At 40.7% G+C, this 17225-nt stretch overlaps 1 protein-coding gene across 2 annotated transcripts; it reads right to left on the minus strand.

Annotated features, from left to right (window-relative positions):
• Nucleotides 1–6405: 6405 nt before the first annotated feature.
• LOC102971496 lies at nt 6406–11999 on the minus strand. 2 transcript variants are annotated; one of them, XR_006208270.1, is made up of 4 exons: nt 11915–11999; nt 10945–11199; nt 9684–9797; nt 6414–8570 (listed from the first exon to the last, which is right to left on the minus strand). XR_006208270.1 is itself a non-coding variant. In XM_007082012.3 (2 exons), the coding sequence occupies exons 1-2, from the start codon at nt 9753–9755 to the stop codon at nt 7949–7951; spliced, it is 717 nt and encodes a 238-aa protein (XP_007082074.3). In that variant the 5' UTR covers nt 9756–10081; the 3' UTR covers nt 6406–7948. The 2 variants fall into 2 exon arrangements, 1 of the variants encoding a protein (XP_007082074.3); XM_007082012.3 differs by lacking the exons at nt 10945–11199; nt 11915–11999 and having other exon boundaries at nt 6406–8570; nt 9661–10081.
• Nucleotides 12000–17225: the final 5226 nt, after the last annotated feature.

Below are 17225 nucleotides of genomic sequence, written 5' to 3' on the forward strand. Positions count from 1 at the left end.
CCCCAATTTATAGATTATTTGCAATGGCACAGTAGTGAGGATTGACTAATTTTACCAAGATAATCTAGCTTCTAGGAGATAAAGGAGATTTACCTGGTAAAACATTATTAACTGAGTTGGATTAGTAATACTGCATCTTTAAGTGCAATTTAAAAGTAATTAATTACAGTCCTATCAGTGGCACAACTAGCCATATTAAATTTTTCCCCTTGAAACCATGAGGGATAAATGTCTTTGTGAAACACTTAATGATTTAAAAACTTCAATTTTCTCATTTCGTATTAATCTACAAGCAAACAAATGTTTTATTAAGGAGTTGCCATAATCTTCATCTGTGTTTTGTTTTGTTTTGTTTTAATGTTTATTTTTGAGAGAGAGAGATGGAGATAGAGCGTGAACAGCAGAGGGGCAGAGAGAGAGGGAGACCCAGAATCCAAAGCAGGCTCCAGGCTCTGAGCTGTCAGCACAGAGCCAGATGCAGGGCTCGAACTCACAAACCATGAGATCATGACCTGAGCTGAAGTCGGTCACTTAACCGACTGAGCCACCCCGGCTCCCCCATCTGTGATTTTGAAATAAATGGACATACTAAAAGTATAATGCTTACAAACATTGCTAGGATGTCCAAAACCTTCCAATAGTCCCAACTTCAACAGATAATGCATGAAAACACAAAAGTTTGGCTCATGATTTTCATTGTAAACTTGGATGATACTTTTCAAAGACACATTTTAAGGTGAGGGCACATTTTTCTTAAATAGTGTAAAAACTAGACACAGGTCAAATTGCAGGATCTTTGTCCTTTTGAGAGAACTTCATGAAGAGTATGGCCTGTAAAAGGAGACCTGAAACAATCAAAACAGAAATACTATCTGTTAAGTATCCCTTTGTTACCAATAATCAGTTACCAATCAGTTTGATCAACCTAAATTAAACTTTAGTTTTAATTATATTCTGGTAGCCCAAGTTTATGATCTGGACTTCAAAGTAGTATTTACTTCCAGTTACTTTTAAAATTGAATTTGTGGGGCACCTGGTGGCTCAGTCGGTTAAGCATCGGACTTTGGCTCAGGTCATGATCTCATGGTTCATTGAGTTTCATCCCTGCGTCGGGCTCTGTGCTAACAGCTCAGAGCCTGGAGCCTGCTTCAGATTCTGTGTCTCCCTCCCTCTCTGCTCCTCCCCTGCTCGTGTTCTGTCGTGCTCTCTTAAAAAATAAACATTACAATTTTTTAATTCAATTTGTTATTTGGTGGCATAAGCTAAAGTAATAGTGGCAATCCTGGTACCATGTAAATGGGTTCTACAAAGATCTGGGTGAAGTACAAATTTAATTTTGGCATTAAGAGGTAAAATGATTCAGAGACGTTCAGTGAACTGTGGCATCATTAAGGTTTGTAAATAACAAACTCATTGTCTACCCCAAAGGGGAAGCCTTCCATTTTGGATTGGACTTTCCTGTATTTCAGTTCAGCTTAGTATAGTGAAATCAGATCAGTTATTAGAAGAGAACCTGGAGGGCCAATCTGATGATCTAGAGAAAACTATCACTTGAGCGTTTTGTTTTTTTTTTTTCCTTTTTGGTAAATAAGGTTTTAGAAAATACCAATAAACTTTAGTCATTTATGCCTTAGTGAAGGAGACTGCAAAGAGCATTTCTGCATAAAATATAGGCCCTACAAACTGGTGCGTGCAAATAAGATTATTTTCCAAAATACTATGGCTCATGGCATTTCTAAATTTGGTCACAAAAAGACTTCCCTATAGCAAATATTGAAAGGAAAACATTCCCAAAGTTTGTCAGTAAAAGTTTCCAACTCATCTCCAAAAAGTTACAGTTGAATGCTTAATTTGTCCTTGATACCTTTTTTTTTCAAAGAACTACACATAGATTTAAGAGAGAACAGCTAAACATCCCTGACAGACCAAGCTTTCCACTGTGTGACATAACCCACAAACTCATGTTAGGAGGATCCTCAGACCTTTTAAGGGAAATGGCCCTAGGAGATTCTTACTCTGCATTTTGCTTTCCCCTGTTCCCAACTGGTTGGGCTTCGTAAGAGACCTGACCCAAGGAAAGCCAGTTAGGCTAGCAAAGCTTACGCGTTGGGCAAATATTAAAGGAAACATCACCAAGTGATGAAAGAGATTAACTGAGCCTATCAGATTATTTCAGAAATAAAATTTGTTTTAATGTTTATTTACTTTTGAGAGAAAGAGTGTGAGCAGGGGAGGAGCAAAGGGAGAGGGAGAAACAATCTGAAATAGGCTCCAGGCTCTAAACTGTCAGCACAGATCCTGACGCGGGGCTCAAACCCACAAACCACAAGATCACGACCTGAGCCAAAACGGACGCTTAACTGACTGAGCCACCCCAGCGCTCCTATTTCAGAAATTTAGACAAGATACAGGAGAAAGAATTCAGAGGTTTGTAGAAAGAGAGATGAAATGGCAGAATAGCTAAGGCACGTTAGGGTTCTAGACCTACACACTTGGGAGGCAAGAGCTCTTGAAGCTGTCATTGAGTCTCCAGAGCTGCTGTCAGATTAGTACATCTGTTGTATCTTGAAATTACCCACTATCAGTGAAACCTGGCCACACAGTTGATTCCTTTATATTCATACAGATCCTTGCAACAAATACTCTATTACTTAAGCAAACCTTAATGAGCCTTAATGAGTTCTTTCACCCAAAGAGGCTTACTAACAGACCTGCCCTGCTAACTAAGAAAAAAGAGAGTGAAGGTATAGTGTTAGTGTCCTGTGCTTGTTAGCATTGTGTTGTGGAACTCTAGACCAGTGCAAATTTGAGCATGCATCAGGATCACCTGGAGGGCTTGTTAAACCACAGTCTGCAGGCGCAGGGTGGAACCAACAGTTTATGATTTAGTAGGTCTGGAGTAGGGACAACAAATTCGCATTTTTATCAAATTTGCAGATGAGGTTGAAATGGCTAGTCTGGAAGCCATGCTTGGAGAATCACTGCTCTACAGGGCATGGTCCTGAACCTTGGTTGCACATGGAAACAACCTGTGGAACATCAGAAAAAAATACCTTACCTGGCCTCAGCCCCAAATATTTGATTTAATTGGTCTGGGGTTTGGCCTGAGTCATTGGGAGGCCAACTGCCTTCTGGCTCAATATGGAGATCATTCAGAATTCAAGTGGGTGACTGGGATGTTTGATTTTCTGTGTCAACTTGGTCAGGCAAGGGTATCCAGTTTTTGGTGAAACATTACTCTAGATACTGAGAAGGTGTTTTTTAGATGTGATTAACATATACATCAGTAGACTTTTAATTAAGCAGATGACCTTCCATAATGTGAGTGGGCATCATCCAATCAATTGAAGGCCTTAAAAAGATTGATGAACCCCAAAGAAGAACAAATTCTGCCTCTGGACTGCCTTCAGACTTGAGCTGCATCATCATGTCTTCTCTAGGTGCCCAGATCACCTATAGATTTTGGGTTTACCAGCCCAGCAATCATGTGAGCCAATTCCTTAAAAAATCTGTGTGTGTGTGTGTGTGTGTGTGTGTGTGTGTGTGTGTGTGTCTGTCTGTCTGTCTCTATACACACACCCTCTTTTATTTCTCTGGAGAACCCTGGCTAATACAATAACCTAGTAAGTCTCTATTCCAAATTGTTTCCCAGAAAGGCCCTGACTCTAAATCAGAATATAATCCCTTCATTATATTTTTTTCTTTTCCTGTATCCTACCTTAGGTAAGTCCATGAATATATGGCACATTTTTTACCCCTTTCTTCTGTTCCTATTGTCAAAACCATTTGGTTCCTCCTTGGAACATTCTTGAATCTGCTTTGATTTTTTTTTTTTTTTTCCTGTTCATTTTTATTTTGTCTTCACCACCCTGGTTAAAGCTCAATAGTGTTTTGCATGCTTAGTATCAATTCCCCCTTTTGGTGTTAGTACTGAAATTTGTCTTTGAATAACCGCCTTTATACTCTCCGCCCATGTTGTTTAGGTGGCATTGACCTCACTTGGTGGTTCCAGGGGTGGGCACATCACCAAGTCCTGGCCTTTGAGAGTGCAGCATCTCCCCAAATTTAGTGACTGTTTCAGTTAGTGACTAACTGAGCCAATCAAAGCCAATAAACATCAGCTTTGCTGGGACTAGAGAACAAGAGATACTCATTTTTCAATGACAGTTTCTAATCTTACAGATTTAGGACTGGACCTATTGGTGGTTAATCTGGACACCACTCAAGAAGAATCTGACTTAGAATGAAAGCAGCATAGGTAAAAGCAGAAGCCACAGACCAAGACAGACAGGATTTGGGTACCTGGATCCAGTTACATCTGAAGTCAATCCTGTACTTTTCAGTTAACATGAGCCCGTCATTTGCACTTTTTCCACACGACTGGCTATTAAGTGAATACAAGGAATTGACCAGATGAAGAATTAACTCTATTCATCCGAGGGTAAAAACCACCAGAGTTCAAAGGTAAAATGGCCTGTTTAAAAATCATGCCCTTGAAACATAGATATATTTTTTAACATTTTTTTTTTTTAATGTTTATTTTAGAGAGACAGAGCATGAGCAGGGGAGGGGCAGAAAGAGAGGGAGACACAGAATACAAACGAGGCTCCAGGCTCTGACCTGTCAGCACAGAGCCCAATATGCGGGGCTTGAACCCAATGAACCATGAGATTATGACCTCAGCCAAAGTGGGACACTTCACCAACAGCCACCCGGGCGCCCCTGAACACATACATTTTAAAGAAGGAGCACAAGCAGCTGTGACCTATAGTCACATATTTCTTCCTCCTCCAAATTCTTGCAGAAGCTTCTCTATAGTTGTCATAGACCTTAACTCAACCTACTTTAAAGGATGAATGTAGCACAGACTGTGGTACTTTGCCACCAGGGTTTGAAATTCTATAATACAGAGAATAGACTTACAATTAAAATATCAGTGTTTGGTGTTTTGGTTGGTATTACTTGCTTTTAAAGCCCTTAGAATGTTTTAAAATTTTTTGTTTGAATACCTAATGCATTTTCTCTGTAACCCTATATCTAATAGTTAGAACTCATTCCTAGGTTAAATGATCTGAAATTTTTAATAGCTGAATCTGAATTAATTAACTTGTCAGGCAATTAAAGGTATATCATTGCCTTAAATTAGTGATTTATAATACATTGCTAGCAAAGTGAATTTTAAGCATTAACAGCTCTGGTTCTTCCTCCCTTCTGCCCTTAACAGGACATTTAATTCTGTATGGTTGAAGTAGAAAATGTGAGACGAGGTTCCTACCAGAAAAGGAGAACCAGGCACACACAGTTCAACATTTTCTGTATGTCACTTCCGATGCCAATAGTGCCAAAAAACTAGAAGTACAGTGACTCTGATACTTGATGGTACTTTAGAAAGCTGGATATTATTTTTTTTATTTTTTTTTAACATGTATTCATTTTTCAGAGACAGAGACAGGGTGTGAGTGGGGGAGGGGCAGATAGAGAGCAAAACACAGAATCTGAAGCAGGCTCCAGGCTCTGAGCTGTCAGCACAGCCCGACGCGAGGATCAAACCCATGAACTCCAAGATCATGACCTGAGCTGATGCTGGACTCTGAATCAACTGGACCACCCAGGTGCCCTGAAAGCTGGATATTCTAAATCACTTATGATCGGGATATTTAGATACATTCATCTTTTTTGATATTCCACTATATTGATGCATTTCAAACCTTTGTTTCAGTTTTGAAATTAGATGAAACAAAGTATAGATTATCTTTGCCGTGAATTTCACAGATTGTCAGATTTCTGAGGTTCTTGTTCCAAACCATCTTTGTAGAGATATCATTGATTTCCTTGGAAAAGTACGTAGCTCTAAAACTTGTATAATTTAGAGAAATATTTGGTTTGTTCAACCTTTGATATTAGCCAACACATTGATAAAAATAAACACACTTCAGGGATGACTGTGGCTCAATCAGTAAAGCGTCTAACTCTTGATTTCAGCTCGGGTCATGATCTTGCACGTGGGTCTTAGCCCCCAATCAGGCTGTGTGCTGACCGCATGGAGCCTGCGTGGGATTCTCTCACCTTCTCTCTCTCTTCCCCTCCCCTACTCTGAAAATAAATAAACATTAAAAAAAAATAAACACACTTCAGGAAAAAAAAAAACATGCTGTTTTTATAATTCTACATTGTTGGCTTTTGTGGTTCAAAATTTAATATAACCAGGGCACCTGGGTGGCTCAGTCGATTAAGCGTCCAACTCTTGGTTTTGGCTCAGGTCATGATCTCACAATTCGTGAGTTCAAGCCCCACATCGGGCTCCATGCTGACTGTGGGGCCTGTTTGGGATTCTCTCTCCCTCTTTCTCTGGCCCTCCCCTGCTTGTACTCTCTCTCTCTCTCTCTCAAAATAAATAAATAAACTTTAAAAAATTTTATAAAAGCAATACCTGATTCTATATAGTTAATAATTGGGACAGACCTAATAATAAAGTACCATTTCACACATATTGAGTCTAACTCTTAACAATGTTACTGCCTCTGTTAGGTTTTATCCCATTTCCTCTTCCCACCTGTCTTACTTTTCCTTTTTCAATGACACACTACAATATTAGCAATTACTGTCACCATGTTTTACATTAGATTCTCAGACCTTATTCATCTTCTAGCTGAAAGTTTCTACCCTCTTACCAACTTCTCCATATTTCCCCTGTACACTGCTCCCCCACTTCCAGGCTCTAGAAACCACTTTTCCACACTCTGTTCCTAAGAGTTTGACTTCTTGTTTGTTTGTTTGTTTGTTTGATTCTACCTGTGAGTGTTACATGCAATATTTGTCTTTGTCTGGCTTATATCACTTAAGAAGCTACTTTTATAATTCCGTTTTAACAAATGAAGAAACTGAGGCTCAAATAATTTAATAACTTGCATAAGGTCACAGCTTATAAATGAAAGAGAGAGGGATCAAGTGAGGTAATTTGACTCTAAAGTGCAAAGGCTGACCTATATTCACTATATGTATCCTTTCTCCATCCAGGTTATGAGTGTGAACTTCTTCCTATTCAGGATTCATTGGAGCTATTTGATTCTGATGTTCCTGGTAGTATTATGGCTTGTTATTATAGTTATTAATATAGTTAGGTAATATTACAGGTTTCTTAAGGTGTGTCCTATAGTTGAAGATTTTACCTACTTCTATCCCCAGGAGACACCTCCATAAAAATAGATGGAAAATTATTGCTTGGCTGGTTCCAAAATGTCTTTCTGCTTCCATTCCATTTCTTACTTTTAAGAGTAAGATATACACCTGATAAATGATAACAACAGCTTTCCATTGTATCATTGGGCACATAATTGTACTTTTGTTCTGCCGTTTAAATCCTTTGTATTCATCTCCATTGTACGATGCCCATATGTCCAGAAGAGGGCGATGTTTTACTATAAACTTCCAGTGAAGTTTTCTCCAACCTGCTTTGGACAAAGTATATACATTTAGAAACAAAATTTCTTAAGGTTAAGTGGGAGTGCCATTTGCTTGAGTACCATTTGCTTAAAGGCTTTGGTGGGGGAATGTTTCTAATAAACATGGGCTTTAGAAAACCCTGAATATTTGAATATTTGAATATTGTTGCTATTCATTCCTGGCTTTATGACTTCACACAAGTTACTTGGTGTCTAGAGGCCTGGGATTTCCTTACATGTAAAATGTGAACAGTGGGACCTACAGGATAGCAATATTATGAGGATTAAATGGGCCAACTTAAGAACCTAATACAGATGCTCAGTAAATGGCAATGTTCTACATTTCCGGAAAAGCAGCTAATCAGAGCAAACTTATGTGAAATTTTCTTTTGAGATGAGCCTTGGTCATTTCTATCCTCTGTTGCTTTAAACACAATTCTTGGCATATATTACATGTTCAACAAATTTTGTTGACTAAATATTTTAAAATATAAAAACATTACACCTTAGGGAAAGCAGGAAGCCAGAGATAAACTGGTAATGTAGTCTACTAGGTGTATTTCTACCTCCTTCCCTTTCCGTTCTTCTCCCTGCCCCGGGTAAAAGAAGTTAGTCCCCTCCTTTCTTTGAGTCAGGAATGGGAGTTTGACCAAGTAAGAATAAGGTTTTGGAAATAAAGGGGAAAATAAACAAAAGGAAGTGTTTTGCTTGCTGTCCTCTGTTTTATCTTTGGTAGGTAAGAATCTGATGCAGAGAAGGCAAAGGCTTGGGGGCTGCAGGAAGTGCAGTGTCTTGAGTCTGGGCCCCAGGAGGAAATAGCTGTAGGTACCAAAGGTGGGCGTCAAGGTAAGCGGGCTCTGCGGCAGGCAGTGGTGAGCTCTGAGAGGTATATGCAGGTCCACAGTCACATACGGGCTCTCATTGGTTGCTCTCTCCACTCTGCTCATCCCTCCTTCTGGGAGATCCTCACCCAGCTGAGCCCAGAACAGCAAGCGGTGAGTAGCTGCAGGTGCTGTCACTTTGCCTGTTGTTGGCCTTTGGTCTGGGTACTCACAGCCCAGGCCCAGCTGTGTCTGTTCCCAGCAGGTGCAATGTATCAGCTCCATCCAGGCACGAAGGTCATCATGACTAAACAACCAGAGGGTGTAAATGATGAGACTTCTTGTAGGGGGGAAATTGCCTCTAAATGACAAACATTGTTGCCACTGGGGCTTAAAAATAGAGATTTTGTACAATGATGCTCATCACCCTTATAATAGCAAAATTTGCAAACTAATTTTCCAACAAGAGGAAAACTGTTGAATAACTAATGGTATATAATATTTATGTATCAACATAATGCAAACAAATAAGTTTTTTGGAAAAATTTCAATGACATGAGGCAATACTCATGATGTTAATTATTTTTTTTATGACAGAGTACAAAACGAGGGAAGCAGGACAACTCCAAATTTGTTTAAAAACAAAGTAAAGCAGAAAAACAGAAAGAGACCCCAAAATGTTAAGGGAATTTATCTTTGGTCTGATGTCCTTTTATATTTTTTCTATCATATATTGTACAATTTTCAAATTTCCTATACTGAACACTATTACTGTAATAATCACAAAAATACAGCATTACCAAAAGGTGATGAAAGTTGTTGATGCTAATGGTTTGTATCCCCTCCTTCTCATATAGCAGATGAGGCATGGCTCTTGTGGTCAAATATTTAAGAACGTTGGGCAAGTCTCTTGACAATTCTGCCCCTCAGTTTTTGCATCCTTAAAATGGTAATAACTTAATGGGGTGGGGTAGTGGGGAGGGAATCCTTTCAGTTGTGATCATTAAGTGAGATGATATATGTAAAACTTTGCTCAGCTCATTGCTTGGTACAGAGGAAGCATTCAGTCAACTGTAATAATTATTATTAAAGAGCAGAACAGAGGAGTCATTACAAAATTCAACCCTGGTTTCTTCAAGTTTGCCTGCCTTCCTTCTTTCCTTCCTCTCAGTTAAAAATAGTTTATATTGGCAATTTCGTAAGATATTTACTTTGCCTCTTGTTTCAGCCCATCTCAAAAACTGGGGGACAAGGAGATGGATGCTAAGCCTTTCTGGGAAATGGATTCCTAGTGATAAAAAGATGAAAGAAGAAAAGTGTGGTTCTCTGGGAACGGGAGGGAAGAGCAGGTGCTGGGCCATCAGAGATGGAGTGGTCCTGGGCTTGTGTCTGTGTACCAGGGAGAGATGGGTTGGCTCACAGGCTTAGGGTCCTGGTGCATCACAGGCCCAAGGGAGAGCACAGGTATCCAAACCCCGGCAGAAGTGAGCATCTCTTGGCTGGGCCATCCAACTCAACCCCCAACCACTGAGACCTGGAGGGCAAGAGGAAACGAAATGAATGTGAGCCACAACATCAGGTATTTAGGTTAAACACTTCATTTGAAACCTTTTAATAGTGTTCTGGGCAGACAGAAACTCCAGAGGTTAAAAAGTATCTGCAGAATCCCTTCTGTCGGGAGTATCTATGCCAAGGCCGCCTTGCAAATTCTGACCTTGGCTGGATTTGCTGAATGTACCTCACCCTCCTGCTGTCCCACCTCCTACCATGGTTCCCACCCATGTGGCCTGAAGCACCAGAAACTTAATATCAGGCCCCATCAAGGGAAAGCCCTGAAAAATTTTCTGAAAAACGGGGCTTGGAGAGACTCAAAATATAAACAAATGAACAATCCTGAGATGTTTTTAAAATCTGAAATCCAAGTAAAAGATTATTTTGTTATTTTGTGTACTGATAAGTATGAGCTAGCTCCCTGCCATGTTGTAATCCTCACACAGCCGTATAAGATAGGTGCTTCAATTATTTCCATTTTGCAAATGAAAACTTGATGATGTGGTTTCTGTTTTGTTCTCTTCTTTGTCTCAGTACCTACCACGCTGGCTGCCCTCTAATAAGTCCTCAGTAAATATTTGTCGAATCAATTAATGGTATTTAGCAATATGCGTAAGCCATACTGCTGCTATGGGGTGAAGCCGGAGTCATACCCGGGCTGGCCTAACTCCATAGACAGAGGTCTTAACTACTGCCTCTGTTTACCTTTTTCCCACTGACCCCTTAAGTCTGAGAAAGAAGACAAGGGCCTGTTGGTGGAGGCACTTCCCTGCATGATACTTAGAGTTGTTGTGTCCTTGGATATAACTGGATGTTGTGATTTCTCCAGGGTCATTGTTTAGACATTATTCACAGGATCCAGGGTTCCTCTGCTTTGGGAATATATTTACATATCAGCTGTAAAAGCTGAACCCTTCTATATAATATAATTCTCCAGGCTTTCTGTAATGCAGAATGATAAATTGTAGGCTACTTACCAAAAAATGTCTACATATGGGCAAACATATTTTTATTATCATTTAGCAACTGTGTGAGGTGTTTGAAAAGTCTCTGGAATACAGGCAGATGAAGAAGTCCCCCCGTAGAAATGATCAAGATTAGGGCTTGGAAGTTAAATGCACTTCCCATACCTTTTAGGCTCTGTCTCCTTCGAAGGTGAATAGATTGAGTTTGCATTTCTCTGTGTGATTAACATCAAGCACCCTGTGTTGGTTGAAAAGGTTCATTATCTGGAGAAGAACTTAAAAGGCAGGATGGACAACTTCAATTTAGATAATTGTTGGCTGTGATGGAGTGCTCTTCAAATGGGTCTCTACAGGGCGGGGGCGAGGAGTGCCATCCACTAAGCGCTGGAAAGGTTCTCAGAACCCACAGGCAGCAAATACCTACGTAGAGGAAGCATGATGTATGGGATCAGAAACCCTGAATTTCAGCTCCAGCTCCATCACTTACTAGCTTGGCGGCCTTAGGCAAACTCAATCAGTGTCTTTGAGGTCAGTCTTGCCATCTGTAAATGTGGCAATGACCAGGCCTAACTTCCAGGTTGTTTTAAGGATCCAGTGAGATGCTGGCTGAGAATGCCTTGTAAATGCTCTATGTAAAGCTTGGAATCATCATCATCACCCTTCTGATGATCATTGTCACTAATCAAGGTTTAGGAGGATTCAAAGATGGGCAAGACGGTTTTATACAACCTGAAGTTAACACAATCTTGAGGGCCTCTCTAAGGAAAGAATACAAAATTACAGGTAAAAATTAAGTACACTGTCTTAGAAAGAACTTTGTGGGCTTCACTGTAAACACACCTCTGCCTGCATGAGAAGTGGTATAATGGTCAGAAGCACAGGTGCAGGGAGGAGCACTACCTGAGTTCAAATCCCGACTTAGCTATGTGACCCTGGGCAAGTTACTAAACTTCGTGCCTCAGTTTTTCCTCTGTAAAATTTTTTCATCTGTATTGAAGATTAAATAACTTAAAATGGGTAGTGGTGTCAGCACATAGTAGGAAATGTACCTATTTGCCACCACCATTTTTTTTTTTAACTTTCTTTCCAGGATCTTTTCACTGAAAGGATGAAATATAACAAGTACAAATATTACCTGAGACAGAGTGTGGTGAGTGCCATAAGGAAGTACAAACCATCAGTTCCGGGAGTCAGAGAAGACATGTCTACTTGGGGGAGTCAGGAAAGGCTTCATAAAGGACAAACAGGGAAGATGTCAAAAGGCAGCACATTCCAGGCAGAGGAAGAGCTCACTTGAAGAATTGGAGGTGAGCCCCAGTTGGACATATTGGAGAATAAGGTCTATATGTATGGACTAGAGAGAAAGTGAGAAATGGACCTGGAAAGGTAGATTTTAGCCATAGTGCGGGGGGCTTTGGGTGCCCGGATGAGGGAATGCAGGCAGTGGGGAGAGGATTAGAGCCTGTGGGCTTGAGGAAGATTAACCTGGTCGCACTCAGTAGGAGAGATGGAGTGGGTTCAGTGCCACTTGATAATCCTGGCAGAGGGTAACGAAGGTGACTGGAGTCCTCCCACCTTAACAGCTCAATTTGGAATATGCCTCCAGCAACATTGGGAAGAGCAATCATTTCTTTAATGTGTGAAAAGAGAGAACTCCTACTTTGTAGTTTTCCCATTCATATTAGAGGCTGAGTGGAGTTTCTCCTTCCATTCCATCAGTATGAAAGGTGTAGGGGTTCTCCCTACAACAGAAGGGAATTATCGCCTATCTCCATCCAGGGCCTTGCACTGGTGGGCTCTGACAGAGGATTGAGAAGGCTTCTCTGGCATGGGCACATCCTTCCTCCCAGGGGAAACTTTTCCCATCCCCTCTCATTAAGATAAACATTTTACATGGTTTCTTTTGCTATCACCTTTTGGGGTACATTCCCTTGAGAAATGAAGTGCTTTCATGCAGCTGCCTGGCATTTAGTTTTCTCCCGGGGCAGATGGGGCTGTTGTGTACAGGGCACTGTGCAGCCTAGATGACTGTATGTAGCAGCCCAGCCACGTGGTGAGGGCCTTATTGAGGAGGACATTTGGAGGGTCATTCCCAGGCATTTTCGCCCCTCTGGGAAAGGCAGTTGCTAGGTGTTCCCCTGGGGATTCTGCCTTCCTGGCCACAGTTGGTTCACTGGTGGGCACCTCTACCAAGCCAACCCAAATCCTTCCCTAGAAAACTCAGAGCTTCAACTAAGGAGAGGATTCACCTCCTCTGGGTGGTGGGAGCAACAGAATTTGAATGGTGGGAGCACCCATCAGCCAGGTTCCCAATACGTGGAAGAAGACAGTCTACGTACTAGAGAAGGGGCCTCTCCCAGGTTGAATTTGACTCCTTTTGCAGTTTTCCATGAGGAACAATTCCACCCTTGTTCTTCTCTAGGTTAAGTGTAATGCTCTTTTAGAAAGTTTCTTCTTTTTCCCAAACTATTTTGAGTTGGACTTCTTTCACTTTTAAAGTTTATTTTGAGATGGAGGCACCTGAGTGTCCGACTTTGGCTCAGGTCATGATCTCGTGGTTCATGGGTTCGAGCCCTGCGTCAGGCTCTGTGCTGACAGCTCAGAGCCTGGAGCCCACTTTGGATTCTGTGTCTCCCTTTATCTCTGTCCCTCCCCCACTCTTGCTCTGTCTCTCTCTCTCTCTCAAAAATAAATAAACATTAAAAAAAAAACTTAAGTTTATTTTGAGAGAAAGAGAGAGAGTGTGGGAGGGCAGAGAGAGAGGGAGAGGGAGAGAGAGAGAATCCCAAGCAGCAAGGATCCTGATGCACGTCTCCAGCTCATGAGCCATGAAATCATGACCTGAGCAGAAGTCCGACACTTAAGCAACTGAGCCATCCAGGTGCCCTGGATTTCTTTCACTTTGATCTAAGGGTCCTGATTCATGCACCCATGCCCTCACCCTGTGCTCATCAATTAAAACTTACTCAGCCTTGTCACCTTCTTTTCAGTGTCTTAAGGATTGCACAGACGACCTCATCACTGCTAACATAAAGAACAATGTGTTAGCCCTTAAGGATCACAGCACTCACACAGGACTTTTTAAATTCCAAAATAATTCTTCAATCATTATTTCACCTAATCCATAAAACATGCAGAAAGACAGGGCAGATATTCTCTTCCTCATTTTGTAGAGGAGAAAAGTCAGGCCCAGATTAATTAACTTCTGACTCACAATTTTTGCCTACATTTCCCCAGTTATATTCTGCCAGAACCTGAATTTCAACCCATATCTTTTGCTTGCAAATTTAGTATACTTTCCCAAATACCTTCTAACTTGAGGAAGTGACCTAAAGCTTAGACTTAAGGATATTGATGAAAGCCATTGAGAAAGATGGTGTGGTCAAGGGGAACTTCATAGGATCTTCAGAACTCTCTGGTTAAGCAACTTTCTACTCTGCTTATAAGAAAAAGGGTAGTGCTATTGCTTGTGTTTGGGGGGACCAAAGGAAATAATACTTGGGTCAAGACTAGGATGTAGCAAGTGAGCAGGTGAGGCAGTAGGAGACACCTATATTCATGGTTATGCAAGGGCTTGTCCTGGCCCTGTGATATCATGAAGGTCATAGCTGCAAAATTCAGACTTCAGGGGTATGTGAATAAGAACACCACTTCCACACCTAAGGAAGTGTTTGGAGGTATGTTGAGTGGAAGAATCAGAAGATCAGAAACAGTCACCGGTAGTCAACTCTGTCATACCTGGCATTTCGACATCATTGCTCTAATACCTTTGCTCAGGATTTATAATTGATTCACTTAGCTAGCCATGCTCTCAAGAAATGTATTTTTTTCACTCGTTCTGACACACATATATCCTAGGTGCAGGAAAATTACAATCACATTCCTTTGGGAACCTAGTAAACCCAAACAAATACTAAAAATCAATATTTTAAAATCTAGAGTAGATCCTAGAGATAATCTATTTCAGGTTGGATTTCTGTGACTTTTGACCAGAGTGACCAATTACTTTTTACCAATTACTATACCCATGCTGTTAGGCTGCTGTTATTGATCAAAACTTACTTGTCCTATTTCCCTTTTTCTCAGTGTCAGGAAATTGAAAGTGATAGAGCCTAAGTCCTTTTTTAAGGTCATGCAGCCATGCAGTGGAAAAGCCTAGATTCGAATCCAGGTCTCCTGAGACATGGTGCTCATTCTACCATACCGTGGTCCTACATTGGAGGGATATTGTCCAAAGTACAAGAAATTTGTGTGTGTGTGTGTGTGTGTGTGTGTGTGTGTGTGTGTATTTATTTTTGAGAGAAAGAGCAAGAGTTGGGAGCAGAGAGAAAGAGAGAATCCCAAACAGGCTTTGTGCTGCCAGGGCAGAGCCTGACGCAAGGCTTGAACTCACAAACCATGAGATCGTGACCTGAGCCAAATCCAAGAGTCGGACACTTAACTGACTGAGCCACCCAAGTGCCGAAAAAGTACTAGAAATTTTTAATACCAATCATTTCATGTATGTACGGTACTTAGAAATTTTCTAAGTGCTTTTGCATTTGGTATTTCATTTTCAACTCAAAAATTTTGTGAGTAAATTATTCCTATGATAAAGATAAGAAAATTGAGGCACAGTAAGTTTATGTGACTTATTTGAGGAAACCTACTGAAGTAGTAGCATAGCTGTTGTTTTCCTCCACCACCATTCATTTTTTTCCCTATCAAATCCCATGGCAAACCAAACATCTACAATTACTTGTTTAGTAACCATTTTCTCCTGCCCTATATATTAGTTATCTATTGCCATATAACAAATTACCTTGAAACTTAGCAGCTTAAAATAATGAACACATACTACCTCACAGTTCCTATCAGTCAAGAATCCAGGTGCCACTCAACTGGGTTCCTGTGACTTAACAGTCTCTCCGGAGGTTGCAGTCAGGTGTCGGCCGGGGCTGCAGGCTCATCTGAAAGTTCAACTGAGCAATGATTCACTTCCATCCCGTTGGCAGGACTGGGTTCCTCATGAGCTCTTGGATGAGGGCCTCCATTCCCTTCTGGCTGTCAGCCAGAGACCTCTCTCAGTTACTACATGGCCTCTCCATAGGGCAGGTCACAACATGGCAGTTGGCTTCCCTCAGAGTGAGCACATGGGAGGGCAAAACAGAGAAGCCCAAGGCAGAAGCCACAGCACTTTGTGTAACCTAATCTTGGAAGTGACATCCCATTACTTTTGCCATGTTCTATTCATTAGAAGCAAGTCAAAAGGTCCAGCTCACTCTCAAAGGGAAGAGATTACAAAAGGGTGTGACTCAGGAGGCTGAAATCACTGGAGCCTATCACATATCACATGCTCCAAATTAAAATTACACCCTCAAGAAGCTTAAGGTGAAATAACTCTAGAGTTAAGTGTATTATCCTTCGGTTTTTTTAAGCAAAAACATTTTTTTTTTATAGTAAAGCAGAAAGGCTTATTCATCCAAAAATTATAGCTGGCAGCTTGTCTGATATTTTGGAGCCATTGTGCAAAGTGGACACGTATGGATGGATCTGTGATTCCGCCATCCATCTCTCCCTCTCCTCAGAGCATGCTAATTTCATAGCTTGATTTTTTTTTTCCATCTGAACCGAAAGTCTTGCCTTCCAGACAGCACGAGTGAATGACACTGCCTGCACGTCAGAAATTGCAACTGACATTTCAATTTTGCTTAATTTTTTTTTCTTTCTTTGATAGTATTATGGAGAGAATTTACATTTGAATAAAAAGCAAATAGTGCATGTCAGAGTAAGCATCAGGGAATGTCAAATTGTTTTTTTCCAATTACAACTCTATTTCAAATAGGGTAATGCAATTAAAGGATAATTACCAGAAGCACAAAGCCAAGGTTACGATCAGAAATGGTTACCCTTGCACTTGAAGTCCTGTCTTGCTAAATAAAATATTCCTGAGGGGCAAGTTACTGTTTGAAAATAGAATACACTCATCCAGGAACAACCAAACACTTGGCAGTGTTGACCAAAACATGTATTTGTGCATAAATACCAGTGTTTAAGACAGATGAAAAGACAGTAAAGGTGAGCCGCATTTTCCCTGGTTTTATCACTCTGATTAATAATGTGATAAATTAGCTTTAGGATGCAATATTAATTAACAGTATATTAGTTGCATTTTATTGCCAATAACATAACAAGCTCTGAAATAGTAGTCAGAATAAACTGCTGACGTGGGCTTTTCTGCAAACTGAGCTGTAGTTTGATTTCTCATTTGTCCAAGTGAAGCATCAGCAACTGAGTAAAACCAATTACCTCAAAACCCACCAAGCCCTCGGCAGCAACTTAGTGCATCTGAGCTTTGCCCAAATGTTATTACTTTCAAATTAGAGCCTGGTCTGAGATGGGGCACCGAAGAATTTCTACTGCTGAAAATAATTCAATATGGCAGTCTAGTTTTGTTATACTTTGCA

Source organism: Panthera tigris, chromosome D1 (genome assembly GCF_018350195.1).
Source record: "Panthera tigris isolate Pti1 chromosome D1, P.tigris_Pti1_mat1.1, whole genome shotgun sequence".
NCBI classification, from domain to species: domain Eukaryota; kingdom Metazoa; phylum Chordata; class Mammalia; order Carnivora; family Felidae; genus Panthera; species Panthera tigris.